Consider the following 24,509-nt stretch of genomic DNA (forward strand, 5'->3'; position numbering starts at 1 on the left):
AATAGGAGAGATTTGACAGATGGACTCTGGGTATGCTGGGGATTGAGCCTATATAGAAACTCACACTAAAAGGGGAAATGAACTTCTTGCAGATAAAGTCCCCCATGGAAAAGAACAGGTATGGGGCCCCAGGTCAATGGTGGAAATGGGTAAAGCAGGCCAAGTATAAAAAATAAACAAAAATCGTGGTGATGATGAAGTGGTCCTAATTGCACACATGGAAAGCATGTACCCTAATAATGGAAGCAACAACTTTATTAGTTAGGATGATTTCTGTAGCAAATAAGAAAACCCAACTTGAAATGGCTTAAACAATAAGGAAATTTTATTGATTGCATAATAGGAAATCCCAGCAAAGTTTAGGGTAACTCCAGCAGTTATTAATCTACCCATTCAATGACATCTTTAAGAGACCAGGTTTTATTATATCAGCCTTGACCTCATAATCACAACATGGTTGCAACACTACCAGATAGGCTATCCAGATCCCAACATCCAGAAGAAGGGAAAGGATACCTTTTGTGAAAATTTCCCAACATATCTCTTCTCTTGTCTCATTGGTAAAAAAAAGGGGAGGAGTCATACACTTATCAAATCAATCACTAGTAAAGGAAATAAGATTATTATGACTGATTTAAAATGATAGAGATTTAACCTGGAGATGGAGTCAGGTTTGCCTTTTTCTAAAATATGGACAACTGAATAAAACTGGTGTTCTGAAAATAAGGAGGAAGAAGGTTATTTGGAAGGCAACCAAAAATGTTTATTCCAACATCAGTCAACTAAGCTGATGGTTGCTATGGACAATGTGATTCCAGTGCTGCCAAACCATTTGATTACTTTTACAAAGCTGGAAATCTGGATGTTTATGCAAGATCTCCCAATTTTTAAATATTGACAGTAAATTCAAAACATTTTAAAATACTTTATGACCAAAATCATCCCGGCCAAATAAATTAAATCTGTAGTCCAGATATGTCTGGCAAGCTACCAGTTGACAACCTCTGGTTTATGCTATTAATTTATGTAAATAAAACTTTCTCTACTTAGAAAGTGAAGTTCACTTTAAGCTTGCCGGTAACTGAATTGTACAAATTTTTGTGAAAAAAGTTTAATTAATAAAGTTTTATTCACTTGTAGCAAACTTCAAATGACACAGCTAATAAGGATTGCAAAAGATAATGTAGGAAAAAGATGTTATATAAATCAGAGATTGTTTACCTAATTTTGTTCTTACAGTTCTAATTTGACAGGTTTATGGTTAAAACAGTCAAGATGCTGCTAGTCATCTAATGAGGAACATATCATTTTCTTCCATCCCTCCCAGTTTCCTGTGATTTCCTGGGGATTTTTTGTTTCTTTGTTTTAATTAGAGGGTAAATTATTTCTTACTAAATGAGAAAATCAAGCTGTTCAAAATATTTGAGGAAATATTAGTCAACGTCATAGTAAGAAAAGGAGGGTTGTCTAAGAAAGTCACCTAATTAGAGATTTCAGATCCTCAGCTGTTTGTTTAGAGTCCTCTTCTTTCCCATGAGTATGGAAGATAGAAATTATAAATTCATACAAAGATTCTCAAGAGTGTCTCTCTTGAAAATTTTTGTTTAGTCTCCTCAAAGTACAACATGAATCAAGATATGTTAGCATCTTGAGTATCAAGAGCAAATAATAAGGAGGAAGTAAGTATATTTCTCTTCCATCCAGATTATCCAATCTTCCAAGTAGATCATTACCCCACCCATCCTTGCTTAGTTGATGCTTCAGACTTTTGGATTGGAACCCTGAAAAAGACAAAGTTCTTAAATGATCTATTTAATTCTAAAACTTAGATATTCTATAACTTTGAACTATTAAGAAGTTAAAGTAAATTCTGTGTAGTCACACTTCCTATTTTATAGATCATTTGATATACCGCAGTGAAGGAGTGCAAACATGGGAAGGCAGGAAAAGAATGTGAGAAAAACACCACACTGGGATCCAAATATCCATCTGACTAATTGGTGTAATATGGAGAAGGTGAGGGATCAAGAGAAGAGTTATGAGACACTGGGGGATTATCCTATGGGAGATGTTCTCTATCTCACTCCCCTGGGGAATATTTCTGAGAAAATAAAGAATATTGGGATCATCATCACTTTCTAGCTAAGACCCTTCCATCTTCTTCCTCTTGGTTTTGACCACACTAGGAAAGAAGACATATCTCTGCTCCCACCCTATAATCATACAGATACTGTTCTTAGTGAACATCTTCTAGGAAGACACAATTAGAACTTCTCTCCTTGACAGTGGGAGTGTGACAAGATTACAGTCGTTTGCCTATGGATCTCTTACCTTAGGTGTTGACATTATTTTATCCTTAAAAACAGTAGAGGGAAGTACTTTTTTGGCATTATGCTATATTAGAGACAAAAATAATAGTAGGTCATTAGAAATGCTATTCTTTCCCAATCCTAGGCATATTTATTTCCTTATTTAAATCATCCCTTACCTCCGCATCACTCTAGCTCAAATTTCAACCACTTACCCAATGGATCTTTCTCCTACTTCAACTACTCTGAGTCCATTCATTTTCCCCTTTACCACATTCTTTTCATAGGTATCACATACTTTGGCACAAAAAAAAATGTTAGGGATTAAGCGCTCTTTACACACATGACTTGTTTTCACAGTAAAAATGTAAACATTCTTGAAAAAGTGACTTTAATTTTAGTTCTTTCTCATTTACCCACAACAGAGTACCAAGTATGAAGAAACATGCTCAGTAATTACTGAGTGAATGAATTCTACCTTTTACTTCTTAAGTGCCTAACTTTTATTCCAGGTTTGCCTACATATGATCTGTTTTTCATACCCCACCTTCTATAGAAAACTGTAGCTAATATAGGCCTTATTCTATCTATATTAAATTAAAAAGTAAAATATATAATAAAATTTTATATTCTCCAAAATAAGCATCTAGAAAGGAGACTGTTTATCTCCTAGAGCAAAACTATTTGCCATTTCTTGATGATTATGTAACAGACTATTTTTAATAATAAAAACTATTTATCATTTCTTGATGATTATGTAACAGAAATATTTTTAATAATAAAAAATTAATACCCATACTAATTTATAGATAGTAAGTAGGCCTTGCTTTCTCGGATAAACCTATGTGCTACAATATCTCAGGTTGGCCTAGGGAGCATGTATCGTGAGAAAGAATCTATAGATTTAGAGACACTATCCACATGGGGCACAAAAGACATTTAAAAAATTATTAGTGACTACCTGATACTTACAAGGAAAGAAGAAGATGACACAGATGTAGGAATCGGTGTTGGTAGAAAATCTGGCTTTGTAATTAGCTAATGAAAAGGTAAAATAAAATTAATTCAAAGATGGGGCCTTGAAAACAGATGTGCTTAATGGAAAGGCTTAAATCATTTTCAGAAATGGAGAACTCATGATCCTACCCATGAAAATAGTTTAAATCTGTAAGTTCAAGTGTTTTCATTTAGGCATATATATATACATATATATATATGTATATATATATTATATATATACACATATATATTATATATGTGTATATATATTATATATATACACATATATAATATATATGTGTATATATATTATATATATATATATATAATTCAGAAATAAGGCCAGTGCCAATAGACGGATGATGGAGATGCCACTCCATGAAGCAGATTGGTACTCTTCTTGTAATAAGTAACCAGCTTTTCAGACCCATGAAAATAGTTTAAATCTGGGGCACCTGGGTGGCTCAGTTGGTTAAGCGACTGCCTTCGGCTCAGGTCATGATCCTAGAGTCCCTGGATCGAGTCCCGCATCGGGCTCCCTGCTTGGCAGGGAGTCTGCTTTGCCCTCTGACCCTATTCCCTCTCATGTGTTCTCTCTCATTCTCTCTCTCTCAAATAAATAAATAAAATCTTAAAAAAAAATAGTTTAAATCGGTAAGTTCAAGTGTTTTCATTTATGCATATATTATATATATAATTATATATATATATATATATATATATATATAAAATTCAGAAATAAGGCCAGTGCCAATAGACGGATGATGGAGATGCCACTCCATGAAGCAGATTGGTACTCTTCTTGTAATAAGTAACCAGCTTTTCAGATCCAGTAATTCAAATTAAGGGGTTAATCATAGGTAGGTTAAACCTTCTCACATTTTGCATTTTAAAAAGTTTTGCCAGGAAATCTGTATTTTATATTAATATTCACAAAGATTTTAAGATTCTTCTGAGGAAATAATTGGGTATTGTGGGTTATCTCTCTTACTAGTATTTCCTTGAGATTTGATTGGAAGTGCTATTTAAGAGAAGTTGCTAACTCACGAAAGAAGCTGGAGGCTCATTGCTCTCTACCGGCAGATCAGGTGCATGGAGCTTCATCCGACTCATCTAAAAAAAAAGAAAATAATAATATTTTTAAATGAAATGATCAGTTTCCTAAGTTCAACTTCCAAATAAGCCGTCCTTTCAAGAGATGGGAGATCAGAATTGCAATGACACCAAGAAATAGGATGGGAAATCACAGTGGTCCTGGGGCTGCATTCTGCTGTATCCAGAGCTGTCAGAGATAGGTACGTCTCCATCAAAAACATTATTGCCAATGACATTACCATTAGCCAATCTCTGCTTAAACTTCTAAACTTGCAGGACACAGCTAGGGCTTTAAGGGTTATACATATTACATGTATACATGTATTGTCATACAAATACACATATTATTGTCTTAATTGGGACATTTGCAAAAGGAAAAAGGAATCAACTTAGAAAGAAAGAGAGAGAGAAGGAAGAAGAGAGAGAGAGAAGAGAGGAGGGAGGGGGGGGACAGAGAGGGGAAGAGAGATGGAGGAGGGTCAGGGGAGGAAGACAGAGGGAGAGAAAGAGAGAGACATCTGGACTCTGCTCTCCTTGTTCTCTTTATTTTCTTTGCATTTGTGAACCTCAACAAAGCAGCCTCTGCATTTTAGGAAGACACTTTTGCACTTAAAAAAAAAAGCAAAGGAGGGGGGCCTGGGTGGCTCAGTCGGTTAAGCATCTGTCTTCAGCTCAGGTCATGATCCTAGGGTACTGGGATCAAGCCCCATGTCAGACTCGCTGCTCAGTGGGGAGTCTGCTTCTCCCTCTGCCCCTCCCCCTGCTGTGCTCTCTGCCTCTCTCTCTCTCTCTCTTGCTCACTCTTTCTCTCTCAAATAAATAAATAAAATCTTAAAAAAAAAAAAAAGGCAAAGGAGAATTTTCCAAATGTGTAGTTAGAGAGTCCCGAATTCTAGCTACATACTAACTAGTGGACTGGATTTGTAAAACACTGCTGAGTAGGAAAGACAGATAGGTAGGTGGTCAGGACAAGACAATGAAAGAATCACAAACTGGCGTCCAAGGTAAACACACTACAAACTATGGTTCACCTCTTGGGGCTGAACATCCTTCACCGTCTGTGGGTTCCTCCTCTGTCTGCGAGGCCTGCTGCCAGTAGTAAACAGTGGCCTGTATATGAAAGCATATCATATAAAAGGATTTAACATTTCCTTCACCATGATGAGGACACTCAAAAGAAGCTTGATAATTTTCTTTGCCCATTGTGTCATTTTTGGTCGTTGACTGGGCTTTCTTCTGCTCTCTAGGATACTCTTAAGGCCTCCTTGTCCTGGAATTCATAATCACCACCACTAATTTTCTTCTAGATTCTCTACAGAGCCTTGATTCCTAATAATGATGGTGTTGAATCAGTGTTTATTTAAATTACTATCTCATTTAATTAATGATTTATTTTATTCATTCAATATTTAGGAAACCCATTATATGTGAATAAGTCAGTCTTTAACAAAGGCTAGAAAGAGAACTGTACTGTCAAGACCATGTTTGAAAGATTAACCAATGTAGGTGCAAATCAAGATTCCAACAACTTAAGTGGTAAGACTTCGAACATATTTGTTAACCTCTGAGCCTTTGTTTCCACTTAAGAAAAAGTGTGAAGTGCCTGATTTTACAAGACTGTTGTTAAGGACTAATGTAAAATACCTTTTCATCTATAAAATGGAAATAATAGTTACTGCCTCACAACATTCTTGTGAAGATTAGAGATAATGAATTATAAAAAGACTCAGCATAGCACTTGTCATAAAGATAATGACCAATAAATGTTACATAGTGTATTCTTATAATGGGTGTAAAATCTTTACTAATGAGAGTTATTATAACATTTTATTAATTATAAATACAGTAATCAACATAAAAACAATACATGTATTGCTGTGACGGATTTCCCAGTAAAACTGATACCCAGCCTCTTGTCCAAGAGAAATGTATCTGTACTTATTTATGAGTATTTGTAGTAAACTACTTAAATTTGAGAATTTGGGTCATATCCTTGAATTTAAAATAAATTAGAGGTCAAAAAGTCCCCAAAGCAAGATAGAAGGCTACCTCTGAACTTCCTTCTGCTTTCCTCTGGTGTTTTCATGCCAGATTACTATAGCAACCACCACAGATATGATGGCCACAGGGAACAGCACCCCAACCACAATGGAGAAGTCTGCAACAAAGAGAACCCAGACCTGTTAAGGGTATGAGAAATTCACAAATATGCATCACTCTAGTCCTTAATTCTTCATTGATCACAAACTCCATTCTACCCTTTCCTCCAAAGAACACACATTCCCTGGAAAATCTCTCATAGTCAGTAAAATGAAAATGCATTTTGATCATGAGTGTTGTAGTATTATGTAGATAGAGGAAGTAAGGGGGAAATCCATATAAAACATTGCATATGAAGTAGGTAAAGCATCATACTACTGAGAATCCTTAGAAGGGATGATGTTTGTAACAACTGGAAAGTGTTAGGCTGGGAGTTTAAAGAGAATAGGAAGTGAGGAGGATGGAAGAAAAGGAGTGAAACATTTTAAAAATTTGGCCTTGGCATCAAACAAAGAAAAATAAATTGAAGCCTTGGGATCATATTCCTGTCAGCAGCAAATGAAGAGTGGAGACATGAAGAAGATAGAGGCACAGGTGAGTGTTTTACTGGTGTTTGCTCCATCTCAGAATTATTACAGACAGAAAAGAAATGATGTGACCCTGTGAGGTGCAGACCAATTTGAACAAATTTCCTATGTCTATATGGTGTTTTCTCTTTGAACTGCTCATTGAAGTAATGAGTGTAACTTCAATCTTTTGCTAGGTCAAATATTAATTTCTCTTATAATAATCTGAAATTTTAGAGACCAGGAGGTACAAGTCTGAAGAGCAATTAGAACAACTACTGCTTTCTCATTAGAGATCAGCAAGGCAATAATAAGATTGATTTTGGTATAATGCAGGAAAAGTTCCCAAGTATGAACATGCATACAATGCAGATAGAGGCAGATATGTCAGAAGTAGAATTCTAAGATAATAACAACATCTAAACTTTCCACCCCTCCATAACAATTCCTATCCAAAAAGCCAAAGGAAATAAAATTCTGAGGCATTTCAGTTGAATATAGCATAGATAGATTCAGAATGAAAAAGAAAATATACTGGCACTAAAATAGTTACATTTTCAGAAGAGCAACATGGTATCAGAGGAAATAAAGAGGAAATTGACCGGACTTCACAAACATCCCTATTTGAAAGGACAAGGTTTGCAGAGAAAGTTGAGGTATAAGACAGATGGGGAATATTGATAGGAAGGAGGTATGCAGTTTAACATGGAAACAATTGAAGAGAAAGTATGCTCTTCTGTTTCTGGTAACAGTGGTCTGGGAAATTCTGACCAACTCTCCCACTAAAAGCAACTAAGACATTATTGCCAAAAAAAAAAAAAAAAAAATAGGGGAAAACTAATTTTAAGAAAGACCAAATAAATGGATAGATATTTCATGTCAGTGATTAGGAAATCAATATTTATTTTACTTATTTTAAGATTTTATCTATTTGTTAGAGAGAGAGAGAGCACAAGAAGGTGGAGTGGCAGGCAGAGGGAGAAGTGGGATCCCTGCTGAGCAAGGAGCTGATGTGGGACTCGATCCCAGGACCCCATGATCATGACCTGAGCCGAAGGCAGACGCTTAACAGACTGAGCCACGCAGGCGTCCCCTTTTTTTAATTTTTTTAATTTTTTAAAAGATTTTATCTATTTGTTAGAGAAACAGAGAGAGAGAGAGAGGGAAATCAATACTTTTTTAAAGATTTATTTATTTATTTGAGAGAGAGAGAGGGCAGGGGGGAGGGGAGAGAGAAAGAGAATCTCAAGCAGACTCTCTGCTGAGTGCAGAGCCCAACACGGAACTCCATCTCATGACCCTGAGATCATGACCTGAGCTGAAATCAAGAGTCAGACACTTCACTAACTGAGCCACCCAGGCGCCCCAGGAATTCAATATTTTTTATATATACTCATTCTCTCAAGTAAATCATAGATGTGGTTTATGTTAACTGTAAATCCTAACAGGAATTATGTGTATAAATTGAGAATCTGATTATAAAATATATGTAAAAGTACAAAAAGCTAATAACCAAATCATTCTTTTTTTTTTTTTTTTTACGATTTTATTTGCGAGAGAGAGAATGAGAGACAGCGAGCATGAGAGGGAGGAGGGTCAGAGGGAGAAGCAGACTCCCTACTGAGCAGAGAGCCCGATGTGGGACTCGATCCTGGGACTCCAGGATCATGACCTGAGCCGAAGGCAGTCGCTTAACCAACTGAGCCACCCAGGTGCCCTAACCAAGTCATTCTTAAAGAAGAACAAAGTTAAAGAACAGCCTAGGGCGCCTGGGTGGCTCAGATGGTTAAGCGTCTGCCTTCGGCTCAGGTCATGATCCCAGGGTCCTGGGATCGAGTCCCACATCAGGCTCCCGGCTCAGCGGGGAGCCTGCTTCTCCCTCTGACCCTCGCCCCTCTCATGCTGTTTCTCTCTCGCTCGCTCTCTAAAAAAATAAATAAAATCTTAAAAAAAAATAAAATAAAATAAAGAACAGCCTATATCAAAATTATTCTAAAGACACAGTTTAAAAAAGTGTCATACTAGCACAAAGGACAGTCAAATAGGACCACCAGAAAAGAATAGATATCCCAGAAAGACACATATGTGAACACTTGCATTTGGGAAGTATGATCTATCATATGAATGATGATGTGACAATTGGGCATCTATCTGGGATGAAAATGAAATTAAACATTTGTATCATACACAAAAGATTTTCAGATAGATTATAGACCTAAATTTGAAAAGACAATACCAGAATGCTTTTAGAAGACAATATACAGATATATATTCATAACTTCAGGGTAGGGAATATTTCCTTAGAAAAGGACACACAAAGGAAAAAAAAAACTAACCATCAAGAGAATGATTAAAAAATTGACTACATTGAAATTAAAATCTTCCATTAACCACATGATATCACGAAGAGAGTGAGAAAACACAGGAGGGAAGTTCTTTCAACATATATAACCGAAAATAGCTTATATCAAAAATATATTAAAACATATGTAAGTTAATAAAAGGGTGAGGAGAGACAACTCAATAGAAATACAAACAAAAAGGCTTGAACAAATACTTCACAGAAAAGAATATCCAAGTGGCCCCCAAATAAGGAAAGATTCTTTTTATTATTATTATTATTATTATTAGTTATAAAAAGCAAATTAAGGGACACCCGGGTGGCTCAGTTGGTTAAGTGTCTGCCTTCAGCTCAGGTCATGATCCCAGGATCCTGGGATCGAGCTCCGCATTGGGCTCCCTGCTCAGCGGAGAGCCTGCTTCTCCCTCTGCCTGCCGCCCCCACAGCTTGTGCTCTTGGACTCTCTCTCTCCCTCTCTCAGTCACCCTCTCTCTCTGGTAAATAAATAAATAAAATCTTTAAGAAAAAAAAAGAAACCAAATTAAAACCCCAATGTGCTATCACTACTAACCTACCAGAAGGAATAAAATTTGCTATCTGCGAGTGTCAAAGGGCTTAGAGGTTGTATAACAATAGGAACTTGTATTCACTGCTGTTAGGAGTGTGAAATTGTGCAGCCACTCTGGAAACAGTTTGGTATGATCTAGTTAAATTAGACTTGAATGACAATATTTATAGAAACTTTTTCTCAAAATAGTCCTGAAATATCCATAAAAGCAGTAAAAAAAAAAAAGGAAACATATAAACAATTATACCAATATATGACAAAATTGTGATATTATGCACAATAGCAAAAATAAACTAATTCCATCCATAAGAATATGGATGATCTTGAAAACATAATATAGAGAAAAGAAGACTATAAGTACCAATAATTGTGTGTGTATATATATATATACACATACACACACATACACATATATAGTTAAAAACAGAACCTACTGATTAGGAATGTGTATTTGGAAAGGAAGACCATGAAGAAAAGCAACAAAATGTTTATAATAAAAGACACATTAATGATTAACCCTTAGAGAGAGAGGACATTAGGACAGGGATGAAGCCAAGGGGTAATATGCCTGGGCTGCTAGCAATGCTCTGTTTCTTGGCCCAGACTGTAGTGTATGAATGTTCATTTTGTAATTTATATTATATATATGTTATATTATAAATGTATACAAACAATGCATGTAATATATCTATTTATATGTTTTTCTGTATAAATTTTACAAAAAATTGTTCTGATTAAGGAAGCTTGAAAGCCTGTGGTTATGTATGGCCATACTAGAGAGCAGGGATCTTAACCTTTTATGTGCCACAGATCATTTTGGAAATCTGATAAGGCCTATAAACCCTTTCTCTGAATTCTTTTAAATTCATTAATAAAATGCATAGGACTAAAAAGGAAGCCAATTATGTCAGAATACAGTTGTCAAAATATTATAAAGGAATTTATGATACAGTTACATATATGCTTCTTTTTTAACCCCTAAATTATAAGACCTAACAGTGGATTAGTAGCCACTATAATTTCAAACTAGAAACACACATATAGGACATTTAAGGATTTATGCAGCAACTGCAATGTGATGTAAAAATGTGTAATTTCTATTAGTGACACAGTCATGAGAATTAATACCACTGTGGTTTGTTTCCTTACATCCCTGTAATTGTAGAAAATTCTAAATTTTAGTTAGAGTTCAGTGAAAATAGAAATGTAATTTTTCTCATTCAGGTTTTGATTATAAGCCTGGATTTCATGAAAACTATCTGTTGCGGTCTGTCCTTTTGGTGACGGGACACCTTACTGCATTTTCCCCAGTCTGGTGGAGGTTTTCCTCGATGGTTGGGTCAGAAATAGTGCCACAAATGGAACCAAACTCACCAACACAGTGTCCAGAAACAAAAAGAAAACCTGATGGATGAAGCTGAATCCTGACACAGTGGCTTTAACAAGTGGAACAAGTGATTCAGAGAAAAACGTCCCCTATCTGTATCCTGAACCACTCCAGTTGCCTCCTTGATCCCCTTAAGATATAAATCTAATGTCACATAATGCATATTTCCATCACCAGTCCTTTGATTTAAAGTTTTCAAGAAATATTTTAACAATTTGTGTTGGAATTGATTCATCTTTATTGGAGGATAAGTAATTAAGGGGGAAAGAACATAAAAACATTAAAAGATTAGGTTTAAAATAATATGTGGAAGTAGAATAGATATAGAATATATACTTTCAGAAAAAAAATTATAAAGAATCAAAGTAAATTTAAGGTGGCATCTGCTTGGTACTCTCAATAAAATGAAAATAGATTGTTAAAGAAGATAAAAAATAAGAGAAGACAATAGAGTGGTATGAAAGAGGTTTAAAGAAACACAAAGATGCCACTGACCATTTTAGAATGTCATTATAACTAATAAATAGGAGGGTTGACATTGCCAAAAATTCACTCTATGATACAGAAAATAATTTTGAGAGACTTTTCCCAAAATAACAGGAGATAGACAATGACAAAAAAGGATAACAAGAAAGCCACACAATCAAGATATTTGATACAAATAATTTATATTTCTGAATTAGAAACCAGAGAAGTGGAACAGAATCAATTTTAATATCTGTAATAACAGAATCATTCCTTGTACTGAAGACAGAATCAAATCTGCAGTTTGAAAGATCTCACTCACTAACAATCAAAATAATTAAAAGAAAACAACATCCAGGTATGGCATGATGATTAGTTTTCATATAATAGCAATTCTTTTTTTGTTGTTGTTGTTGTTGTTTTTATTATTATGTTATGTTAATCACCATACATTACATCATTAGGGTTTTTTTTTTAATATTTTATTTATTTGACAGAAAGAGACACAGCGAGAGAGCGAACACAAGCAGGGGGAGTGGGAGAGGGAGAAGCAGGCTCTCCGTGGGGCAGGGAGCCCGATGTGGGGCTCCATCCCAGGACCCTGGGATCATGACCTGAGCCGAAGGCAGATGCTTAACGACTGAGCCACCCAGGCGCCCCACATCATTAGTTTTTGATGTAGTGTTCCATGATCCATTGTTTGCGTATAACACCCAGGTGCTCCGTTCAGTACGTGCCCTCTTTGATACCCATCACCAGGCTAACCCATCCCCCCACCCCCCTCCCCTCTAGAGCCCTCAGTTTGTTTTTCAGAGTCCATAGTCTCTCATGGTTCGTCTCCCCCTCTGATTCCCCCTCTTCATTTTTCCCTTCCTGCTATCTTCTTCTTTTTTTTTTTTTTAACATATAATGTATTATTTATTTCAGAGTCTAAGAACACTTAAGGGAAAATAAACTAATGATTTTTAAAGGATTATTTCACAACAACAACAAGCAAAATCAGGGTAGCCTCAGTTTTTAAACATTAAATATCAGTATCTACTTCTTCAGAGTCATGAAATTAAAACTGTGAGTCAAAAGATCTAATCCAATCCAATCTATTCATGTTTTTTATTTAGCAGTGAAAATAAATCCTTATAAATGGAACATAGAAAGTTTCATGCAAAAAGAAAGAAGAAATGACTAATGGAAGTGATTTAGCAAATCAAGATATCATAAACAAAATAGAGTTCAAGAAGAGGGAAGTCATATTTTAAAAGGATTTTTAGTGAGTGTTTAAACCATTAAAGAATTCTCTAAATAAGTAGTTGATTGATGTTTATGTGTCTATTCCCCTACCATATCCAAATACCAGATAACACAACTTAAGTAGCATATGTGCATGTGTTTGCTTGTCTATATAAATGTAATAATATATTTAATATTTAAATATATATGTAATAAAATCATAGAGCACTAGAAAAATAGTAAAGAACTTTTAGAAATTTCCGAAAGAAAGTAAAGGGATTTAAGCAGACAGAAACAGAGTAAATTATAGTCGAAGCATCAGAAGTAAATGCTATTCTTTCTTGGGAAGTTTAGCAAAGAACCAACAAATTTTTTTTAATTTAATTTAATTTTATTATGTTACTCATCATACAATACATCATTAGTTTTTGATGTAGTGATCCATGATTCATTGTTTTTGTATAACACTCAGTTCTCCATGCAGTACGTGCCCTCCTTAATACCCATCACCAACAAATTTTTTTTTACCAGTACATAAATTTATTTATTTATTTTTTAAATTTTTATTGTTATGTTAATCACCATACATTACATCAGTAGTTTTTGATATAGTGTTCCATGATTCATTGTGCATAACACCCAGTGCTCCATGCAGAATGTGCCCTCTTTAATACCCATCACCAGGCTAACCCATCCTCCCACCCCCCTTCCCTCTAGAACCCTCAGTTTGTTTTTCGGAGTCCATCGTCTCTCATGTTTTGTCTCCCCCTCTGATTCCCCCCCTTCATTCATCCCCTCCTGCTACCTTTTTTTTTTCCTTAACATATATTGCATTATTTGTTTCAGAGGTACAGATCTGAGATTCAACAGTCTTGCACAATTCACAGCGCTTACCAGAGCACATACCCTCCCCAGTGTCTATCACCCAGTCACCCCATCCCTCCCACCCCACCCCCCACTCAGGCAACCCTCAGTTTGTTTCCTGAGATTAAGAATTCCTCATATCACTGAGGTCATATGATACATGTCTTTCTCTTTTTGTCTTATTTCGCAAATAATAACACCCTCCAGTTCCATCCACATCATTGCAAATGGCAAGATCTCATTCCTTTTGATGGCTACATAATATTCCATTGTATATATATACCACTTCTTCTTTATCCATTCATCTGTCGATGGACATCTTGGCTCTTTCCATAGTTTGGCTATTGTGGACATTGCTGCTATAAACATCGGGGTGCACGTACCCCTTCGGATCCCTACTTTTGTATCTTTGGGGTAAATACCCACTAGTGCAATTGCTGGATCATATGGTAGCTCTATTTTCAACCTTTTGAGGAACCTCCATACTGTTTTCCAGAGTGGCTGCACCAGCTTGCATTCCCACCAACAGTGTAGGAGGGTTCCCCTTTCTCCGCATCCCCGCCAACATCTGTCGTTTCCTGACTTGTTAATTTTACCCATTCTGACTGGTGTGAGGTGGTATCTCATTGAGGTTTTGATTTGGATTTCCCTGATGCTGAGCGATATAGAGCACTTTTTCATGTGTCTGTTGGCCATTTGGATGTCTTCTTTGGAAAAATGTCTGTTCATGTCTTCTGCCCATTTCTTGATTGGATTCTTTGTTCTTTGGGTGTTGAGTTTGATAAGTTCTTTATAGATTTTGGATACTAGCCCTTTATCTGATATGTCATTTGCAAATATCTTCTCCCATTCTGTCGGTTGTCTTTTAGTTTTGTTGACTGTTTCTTTTGCTATGCAAAGCTTCTTATCTTGATGAAGTCCCAATAGTTCATTTTTGCCCTTGCTTCCCTTGCCTTTGGCGATGTTTCTAGGAAGAAGTTGTTGCGGCTGAGGTCGAAGAGGTTGCTGCCTGTGTTCTCCTTTAGGATTTTGATGGACTCCTGTCTCACATTTAGGTCTTTCAATCCTTTTGAGTCTATTTTTGTGTGTGGTGTAAAGAAATGGTCCAGTTTCATTCTTCTGCATGTGGCTGTCCAATTTTCCCAACACCATTTGTTGAAGAGACTGTCTTTTTTCCATTGGACATTCTTTCCTGCTTTGTCAAAGATGAGTTGACCATAGAGTTGAGGGTCCATTTCTGGGCTCTCTATTCTGTTCCATTGATCTATGTGTCTGTTTTTGTGCCAGTACCATGCTGTCTTGATGATGACAGCTTTGTAATAGAGCTTGAAGTCCAGAATTGTGATGCTGCCAGCTTTGCTTTTCTTTTTCAACATTCCTCTGGCTATTCAGGGTCTTTTCTGGTTCCATACAAATTTTAGGATTATTTGCTCCATTTCCTTGAAAAAAGTGGATGGTATTTTGATGGGGATTGCATTGAATGTGTAGATTGCTCTAGGTAGCATTGACATCTTCACAATAGTTGTTCTTCCAATCCATGAGCATGGCACATTTTTCCATTTCTTTGTGTCTTCCTCAATTTCTTTCATGAGTATTTTATAGTTTTCTGAGTACAGATCCTTTGCCTCTTTGGTTAGGTTTATTCCTAGGTATCTTATGGTTTTGGGTGCAATTGTAATTGGGATCGACTCCTTAATTTCTCTTTCTTCTGTCTTGTTGTTGGTGTATAGGAATGCCACTGACTTCTGTGCATTGATTTTATATCCTGCCACTTTACTGAATTCCTGTATGAGTTCTAGCAGTTTTGGGGTGGAGTCTTTTGGGTTTTCCACAAAAGTATCATATCATCTGCAAACAGTGAGAGTTTGACTTCTTCTTTGCTGATTTGGATGCCTTTCATTTCTTTTTGTTGTCTGATTGCTGTGGCTAGGACTTCGAATACTATGTTGAATAGCAGTGGTGATAGTGGACATGCCTGCCACTTTCCTGACCTTAGGGGGAAAGCTCTCAGTTTTTCCCCATTGAGAATGATATTCACTGTAGGTTTTTCATAGTTGGCTTTTATGATATTGAGGTATGTTCCCTCTATGACTATAGTCTGAAGAGTTTTGATCAAGAAAGGATGCTGTACTTTGTCAAATGCTTTTTCTCCATCTATTGAGAGGATCATATGGGTCTTGTTCTTTCTTTATTAATGTATTATATCACGTTGATTGATTTGCGGATGTTGAACCACCCTTGCAGCCCAGGGATAAATCCCACTTGGTCATGGTGAATAATACTTTTAATGTACTTTTGGATCCTATTGGCTAGTGTTTTGGTGAGAATTTTTGCATCCATGTTCATCAGGGATATTGGTCTGTAATTCTCCTTTTTGTTGGGGTCTTTGTCCGGATGGGGGTCAAGGTAATGCTGGCCTCATAAAATGAGTTTGGAAGTTTTCCTTCCATTTCTATTTTTTGGAACAGTTTCAGAAGAATAGGTATTAATTCTTCTTGAAATTTTGGTAGAATTCCCCTGGGAAGCCATCTGGCCCTGGGCTTTTTTTTGGGGGGGAGATTTTTGATGACTCCTTCCATTTCCTTAGTGGTTATAGGTCTGTTCAGGTTTTCTATTTCTTCCTGGTTCAGTTTTGGTAGGTGATACATCTCTAGGAATGCATCTATTTCTTCCAGGTTATCTAATTTGCTGGCATAGAGTTGCTCATAATATGTTCTTATAATTGTTTGTATTTCTTTGGTGTTGGTTTGATCTCTCCTCTTTCAATCATGATTTTGTTGATTTGGGTCATTCCTCTTTTCTTTTTGATAAGTCTGGCCAGGGGTTTATCAATCTTGTTAATTCTTTCAAAGAACCAGCTCCTAGTTTCATTGTTCTGTTCTTTTAGTTTCTATTTCATTGGTTTCTGCTCTGATCTTTCTTATTTTTCTTCTCCTGCTGGGTTTAGGCTTTATTTGCTGTTCTTTCTCCAGCTCCTTTAGGTGTAGGATCATCACCAACAAATTTTTTTTTAAAATAGCCCAGGGATGCCTGAGTCATTCAGTCAGTTAAGTGTCAGACTCTTGATTTCAGCTCAGGTTATGATCTCAGGGTTGTAAAATTGAGCCCTGCCTCAGGCTCTGCACTCAGCGTGGAGTCTGCTTGAGATTCTCTCTATCCCTCTCCTCCTGCCTTTATTATTTTATAATAAATAAAAATAAATCTTTAAAAAATAGCCCAAACATCAGAAGTAGATGCTATTCTTTCTTGGGAAGCCTACAGAGAATCTTAACTTGAGACAGATGGCTTGTTCAGGTCCATCCCCATCTGCATCCCTATCCCCATCCCTTGTGTATAAAGAACAATAGTGAAGACAAAGACCCAAGAACTGCTCTCTAGAAGCAATGGGGGATGCAAGGGCCTGAGGAGCAGAACAGAGGCTAACTGCAGATACTCACAGTAGATGATACAGAAGGGAGGATCAAGGAAAGAGTGCTGAGGGAAAGCAGTTCTCTCAGGAAGTAATTGCATTGAGGAGCTCTCTTCTGGGCAAATTACTCCTCATCATGGTGACTGGAGGTGAGGATCCCCACCTCCAGACCTGTATGGAGGCCTATCTATCTACTGATTGAGCTCACAGCCAGATCTCCCATCTGGAGAAGTATGGGTAGTTACAACAAGCACACAAGCATGCAAAGAAAACCGACAAAAGCTAACTGAAGTCAACCTAATCCTGCCCTCAGCTAAGGGTCCCATATCCTGAAGAAAAATAGCACAATAAGAGACAGGGTGAAAAACAAATCAATCAAACTCAAAAGAAATAGAGATGATTCAAAGAACAGAATTGAACCTACAAAAATAATCCACGCCATATTCTTAGAGAATTTTATGAGACTATTGTACCTATACATTAAGTCAAAGCTCCTACAAAAATAGAACAATCATATAACAAGAACATTGGGAAATTAAAATTAAGATTACAAATATAAAATTTGAGGAAATTTTTTGTATGTATAGTAAAAGCATAAGATTGTGGAAAATATGATTAAAAAGTTGTTAGAGACCTTGAAGATTAATATTGTAGATTCAATATTTATGGAATGAACAAGAATTCCAAGAGGAGAGAAAAGTGGCAATGAAATCATATGTAATATGAAATAAAAGCTTAGAAGAGCAATTTTTTCAGGTTAGACATGTAATGTTACCTACGGAAGACCACTGAGGAGTCATCACAATCAGGAGGGGCCCATCCTTCCTTACACTGACACTGGAGCTCGTGGTCACACACCTAGAGAAGCAGTGATCCTGTTAATTGCCACACTAGGCTGACCACCAACCCAAGGGCCCTATTCATCAGAAACTAACCCCAACTCTGCAGCCTTTCAGCTATCTACATAATGCATGAATCCATCATAGGAATGTCAATACCAGGTTCTTAGAAGAAATTTTTTTCATTGAACCAAACTACTGAGCATTAAGGCAAACTTAATAATTTTAATCACTTAATGCTGAAATATTACTTTAGCATCATCAAGACTGACCTAAAATTACAAAAGATTCAGCAAGCTTGGGGAAACATTTTCAAAACTTACAGCGTGTCCTTTGCACTTGGAGGAGCAATTGGTTGATTTGTAGGCTCTTTCAATATCTACACATTCTGCATTAATGCAAACCTGAAAGTGATGTGAAAAACATCAAGCTGACATCAATACCCAAAGGCTTCAGCTCTGCAAACTGCTGACTCTTTGGAATTTAATCTTCTATTATTAGCCATGATTATTGTTATCAAACTTACCTTTTTATTAGGGAAATCACAGCATTCTTTTGAAAATAAGAAGATGAAGCTAGATAATTTTTTTAAAAAAGTTTGGAAAGTCCTCTAAAGAATATTTCCTTACTTCACTTTATTCCTCATGGGTCATTCCCTTAATCCACCTCTTCAGTCAATACCTGAGACTGATACTTAGCACTGAGCTAAGCATTGTGCATGATACAAGGCACCCATTCCAAACAAAAATATTATGGAAAACATGTTAATATCACATCATCTGCAATATTACAATACCTATCATTTGTGTAAATATAAATGGTATTGTTATTATTCTCTTTATTATTATTAGGGTGGCTATCATTTATCGAGAACCTACTGATTTGGGGACAATAAAATTTACCAAGGTTTAATAACCTAGTACTAAGCACATAATAGTTACTTATCAAATAGTATTGGAGGGATGAATTCATGCATGCATAAATGAATGGCATTAAGTATTGCTTTGAAAACTGTGCCCCATGAAACATAGAGAGTCCTTGAGAAGCAAACAAACAAACAAACAAAAAACAAGACAAGAGAACATTTTGATTAAAAGCTACATTTTCAACTTACCTTCTTGTTTCCACACTTAGTTCCATTGGCCACCATGCCTTTTTCTTGACTGTTGTCTTCAGGATCAAATGTTTTACATGTCAGGAAAGTTACTATATGTCCTCTCCAGGGCAAATTATCTGACCCACCTTGACAGAACAACTTCCCACACATGGCATCACTGAGGAAAAGCCAAATTTGTTGCAGTTGAAATACCAGGATCCAAATTATAGTCCTATGCAGTTCTAAATCAGCTCCCTGGCTATCAGTATTTAACTAATCGTATTTCTCCCCATAGTAGAGACTCCTAGTTCTCCCTTTATGTCAAATTTCCCCTTATTCTTCAATAATAGAACCACAAAACATTAGCAAGGCACATTATTGCTCAAAAACAAAACCCACATTTCCCAGATTCCTAGACAGCTAATTTTGGCCAATTGCCTAGTTCTGGCCAATGGGAAAGAAGCAGAATCTTATGTGTAAATCCTTGAAGAGGGCGTTACATGAAGGAGTATGTCCTACTTCTCATTTTTTTCTCTTTTTGGCTTATTGGAATGCAATGGCTGTAGCTGCAGAAGCCATGATAGGCCAAGAGAAACACCTTGGAATGAAGGTCATGCTCGAGATATAAGGAGGATAGACTTCTAACATCATGGAGGGCACGTAGACAGTTTCTATTTTGTTTCAGCTAAAGTTACTTTTTTATTTTCATGAATTTCAGCAGAATAATTCTCCCAACTATAGCTGTGTCTACATAAGGCTGAGCCTTGGGTGACACTCCAAGTCATCATGTGGGGTTACTGAAAGAACTGTCTCCCTGCAAATAAAGATGAAACAGCTCAGCACTCGGTAAAGCCATTCACTACTGCCAAGGTGAATAAAGTCAGGGCCAATAAAATTGGAGTCAATTGCTTTATGCGGAATTCAGAGGAGGGCTGTGAAAAACTACTCTCAGAGGGACAGAATCAGATTCTCCTGATGTTTCTGGTGGCAGTTAGCAAATATGACTGAGGAGTGGGGAAAGGCAGACATTCTTTTTTTTTTTTAATTTTATTTATTTGAGAGAGAGAGAATGAGAGAGAGCACATGAGAGTGGGGAGGGTCAGAGGGAGAAGCAGACTCCCAGCCGAGCAGGGAGCCCGATGCGGGACTCGATCCAGGGACTCCAGGATCATGACCTGAGCCGAAGGCAGTCGCTTAACCGACTGAGCCACCCAGGCGCCCCGAAAGGCACACATTCTTTCCAAACCTGAAGAGGTGTTTTTCTTGAGTCACTTAGGTAGAGCTTTATAAGGAAGGCCTACGTTCAGGTCTACTCTCCACTACAGCCAATGACTATTCAGAAGTGACTAGGAGGTCAGCCTGTGAAAGAATGACACATTTGTGCCTCTAGTTGCAGAAATGATCCAGGGATCATGCAGTCATTCAGGGCAATGTGTGCTCATGCTACAGAAGGAAGTGGAACCACCTTACGCTCTTTCCCGCTCGCTACCTCTCGAACTACATATTGGCTCCCAGAAAACATACACATTGCTTTTTACATAACTGTTTTCCCTTTTGAATCTGCCCTGATTTCTTATAAAGGAGAGGCCATGGAATATTATTATCCTTTAGGCTCAGACTCTCCAAGGGATGACACTATGTCCAAAATATAGCTTGGTAATTATCATCTGGAAAAACCACTGTTTAATAGAAAAACTTTTTAATCTTGTTCAGTCTCTTGTTATACATTACCTAGTATGTGTGAAATTTGGAGAAGGTACTAAGTTTCATCTATTATAATTTGAATTTTAAAAGTCACCTTAAAATTATAGAACCAAAATTCTTATACAAAAATCTCAAGTCCATTGTTCATGATATTCTAGAAACTTTTTTTTTCCAGAATATGCACACAAAAAGTAAAACAAGTTCTCCAGGTGAATTGTCGATCTTTTCTATTACTGTATTTTTTTCTTTCTGTAATGCCATGGCAAGCTTAAATAAAACTATACAAGCATTGTATTGGTTATTCCTCTGAGCAGATAAATATTTCTACTCCTAGAATCGTAACAAAACACCTAGATGGAAAAGTGCCTAAGTTATATTGAAAAATCCATGTATAGACTTCCATCCAGGCCCATTCACTGCTGCTGCATGTTCCCTCCACACATTCACTCAATTTCACGATGACTGTACTTGATGTCCTCCAAAGCACCCACCATGAGGGACTGGAAAAAAGAGTTCATTTCTTAGTCGTCTTTTAACTTAGTGCCTAGTCTAAAACATAGCACATAATAGTCAATGAATGCTGACCAAATGAATGATGTCCAAATTAACTTTTGCTTTAATTGGAATAAATCAGAACATGTGTCTGGAAGTGAATGATTTCTCTAGTCTGAGGAGCAGGAAGGTTCAAACAAGGCCACTCACCTTGCTTTGCAGGGAATGTGTGTGTCATCCACTTTGCGACAGTACCCATACTTTGACCCACCTTCATTCCTGCTGTAACACGATTTGTCTGCAACCTTGGTCCCTGAAACCAGGCATGGTGAGTAGGGACATATTAGAAAAGAAAAAGAGATAAGATACTCAATGCTACAAAGGATTAATGAAATATAAAAGTAATGAAATATATAGCACGAGAAGTACTATTCTGGCATAATCCCATTGGACATTGTCAGAAATATAGGCTGCAATAGTTTGTTATTGAGAAAGCTGGCTAGAAATTAAAATAATCCTTTAGGGGTGCCTGGGTGGCTCAGTCAGTTAAACATGGGACTCTTGATTTTGGTTCAGGTCATGATCTCAGGGTTGTGAGATCGAGCCCCGGAACAGGCTCCTCACTCAGCTTGGAGTCTGCTTAAGATTCTTCCCCTCTCCCTCTGCCCCTCTCCCCCTCACATACTCTCTCTAAATAAATAAATAAAATCTTTTAAAAGATACAATAAAATAACCCTTCAAATATTTAAATTTTGAATAATGGGCATCTAAATATTTGGAAATGTGGTTGATTTGCTGAAGATTAAAAAAGTCCATCTAAATATGAAGACTTAGCTAGGAGAGCCACAATCATTATATTAACATTTCACAGGCAGACACTGGGATGCTCTTCTGCTAATACTTGCTATGTCACAATTACTTGCTATGCTTAGTCAAACTTCTGCTTTGTGCAGGCACGGCAATAGACACCACATATTTAATTTCTCAGGCAATCTTCCTTAGATCCTCATCAGATGAGCAATAGAATACAGTGGTTAAGAGTTCAGGAGCTAAGTTGCAGCTGTGTGACCTTGGCCAAGTGCCTTAACCTCTTGGTTTATCTGTAAACCTGAATCATTTTAAATGAATTTCATGTTTCAATGTCCAAGATGATAAAATAAGTTTTATTATCATATTTTCTTAATTATTTGATCTTAGTAACATTTATAGGCTCCTTATTATTATAATAAAATATCTACACTGAAAATATTGGTTAGGCATGAATAATAAGGAGAAAACATATTCCTAATCCCAAACTTCAGAGTTATTATGGCTACTATTGTAGAAAGTATCATTCATACACCTGGTACCACGCTGCTTCCCAAATAACAGTATACTTGTGCTTTCCCCAGGCACTAAATATTAAGCAGTTTCATAGCTGTAAAAGCTGCATTGAAGAAATACTATATAACTTACTTGACTGAGGCTTATTCTTGGACTTTGAGATGTTTCCCAATTATCCGTTATTAATTTTAAAAGTGCTGGCTGAAAATCCTTCGTGAAAAAAATATTCTGGAATACACTTGCTGGGGAAAACAGTACATTTTCTTTTTAGGTGGTACATACATTTTTCCAATTCATCCTGGAAAGACTGTCCTAATTCATGTTCTTACCAGACTGTATAAAACTAGGTGTTTTGCCACATCTTCACTGACACTGAGCATTAACTGTAACAAAGTTTTGCCAATTTGACAAGTGTTGAAGGAATCAACTTTTCATTCATATTTCTTACTATATTGGCATTTCCTGGCACATCAATGTGTCAGTACTTCATACTTCTTGCTAGTAAGTTAGAATGACTTTAATGGTTTTCGGACATTTGGACTTCTTTATGACAAACTGCCTGTTAATGCCTTGGTCGCATTTTCAGTATTTGGAACTGCAAATGATTTATAGAAGTGACTTGATATCAGAGAGAGTGATCTCCCTCCTTATATATAAGACTTTTCAAACTTTGAAGATTAATTTGAAATAAATTTGCGATCTCTTAGAAATTACAAAATTTGGAATTTTATTTAGGCCAATCTGTTATCTGATCTTTTATATGGGCTACCTTTAAATGTGTGATTTAAAAGATCTTTCCTCTTCCAATATCAGATAAATATGTTCAACATTAATTCAATAATTTTGAACATTTACGAAAGTCAGGCAATGTGCTGGGACACACTGGGAATACAGTTGTGAACAAAATACATAATGTCTAGGTACTGGAAAATATACAGATTTGCAGGGGAGGCAGATAGTGAAGGGTCAGGCAAAAGGAGAAGGTAATAGTATTTACTGCAGTGATTTATCACCAGATAATAAAGGGATGCTCAGAGCTTCAACTCTGTGCAGAAGATTTTCTTTCCCTAGATTTCTGCTATATACCAAAGTTAGTCAAGAAAGCACAGAGTCTCTCTTTAACCCACAAAAACATCTTTGTTTCCACCTGTAACTTAGCATGTGAGTCTGCATTACCTGTACGCGGGAGGGTTGCTGAGGCCAGATTCCTGCACGTCAGTGCACCTGCTCACGCACCAATGGTATCAAGCTATGCTCCTCAAATTGTGTCTCAGCCCACCCCTGCCTGATACAAAGGATTTATTTTAATTCAGGAATTTTTCTAAGTTCTAATCCATGTATTTCTCAGGTTTCCTTTTTACTGGGTATATTGTGAAAGACTGATTTTTGTTGCTTTCCTTTATCTTGTTTTATGTATATTTTCAGGAATTATGAGAAGTTCCTGGCATGTGATAACCATCTTCGAGTATTTTTAGGAATATGTATTTTCCCTATTAAAACATTCCTTCAGTCATTTAAGGAATGTGCACAATGGACATCATATCCAGAAAGTCCAAAGAACTGATAATTTTTAAATTGCCTTTCCAATCAAGGTTTTTTAGTACAATTTAAGTTTTAGTTTACAGTTTTGGAGATTGTTAAGTTTTATTTTTAATTTCTTTTTTTTTATGGTATATCAGAGAATATGGCTTCTAAAACTCTAGTATTATGGGCAAAATAAGCATTTAAGAGATTTCACTTTTCCAAATTGCTCATCTGCATTCCCACAGTCCTTTTTTTCCCCTC

At 36.5% G+C, this 24,509-nt stretch overlaps 1 protein-coding gene across 1 annotated transcript in view; it reads right to left on the bottom strand.

Annotated features, from left to right (window-relative positions):
• Positions 1–310: 310 nt before the first annotated feature.
• The window catches only part of ADAM28 (ADAM metallopeptidase domain 28), an 80,500-nt gene continuing 56,301 nt past the window's right edge, over positions 311–24,509 (bottom strand). Inside the window, exons 15-24 of the mRNA XM_045879543.3 lie at positions 21,612–21,714; positions 19,224–19,383; positions 18,433–18,513; positions 18,050–18,128; positions 6,453–6,561; positions 5,435–5,513; positions 4,356–4,421; positions 3,282–3,347; positions 2,332–2,394; positions 311–1,781 (exon numbers count right to left, since the gene is read on the bottom strand). Of these exons, the coding sequence (XP_045735499.3) occupies positions 1,761–1,781; positions 2,332–2,394; positions 3,282–3,347; positions 4,356–4,421; positions 5,435–5,513; positions 6,453–6,561; positions 18,050–18,128; positions 18,433–18,513; positions 19,224–19,383; positions 21,612–21,714 (827 nt within the window). The 3' untranslated portion in view covers positions 311–1,760. The remainder of the gene's footprint in view (positions 1,782–2,331; positions 2,395–3,281; positions 3,348–4,355; positions 4,422–5,434; positions 5,514–6,452; positions 6,562–18,049; positions 18,129–18,432; positions 18,514–19,223; positions 19,384–21,611; positions 21,715–24,509) is intronic.

Source organism: Mirounga angustirostris, unplaced genomic scaffold (assembly GCF_029215605.1).
Source record: "Mirounga angustirostris isolate CCGP_5_RB_7025 unplaced genomic scaffold, mMirAng1.0.hap1 SCAF_2, whole genome shotgun sequence".
Lineage (NCBI taxonomy): Eukaryota > Metazoa > Chordata > Mammalia > Carnivora > Phocidae > Mirounga > Mirounga angustirostris.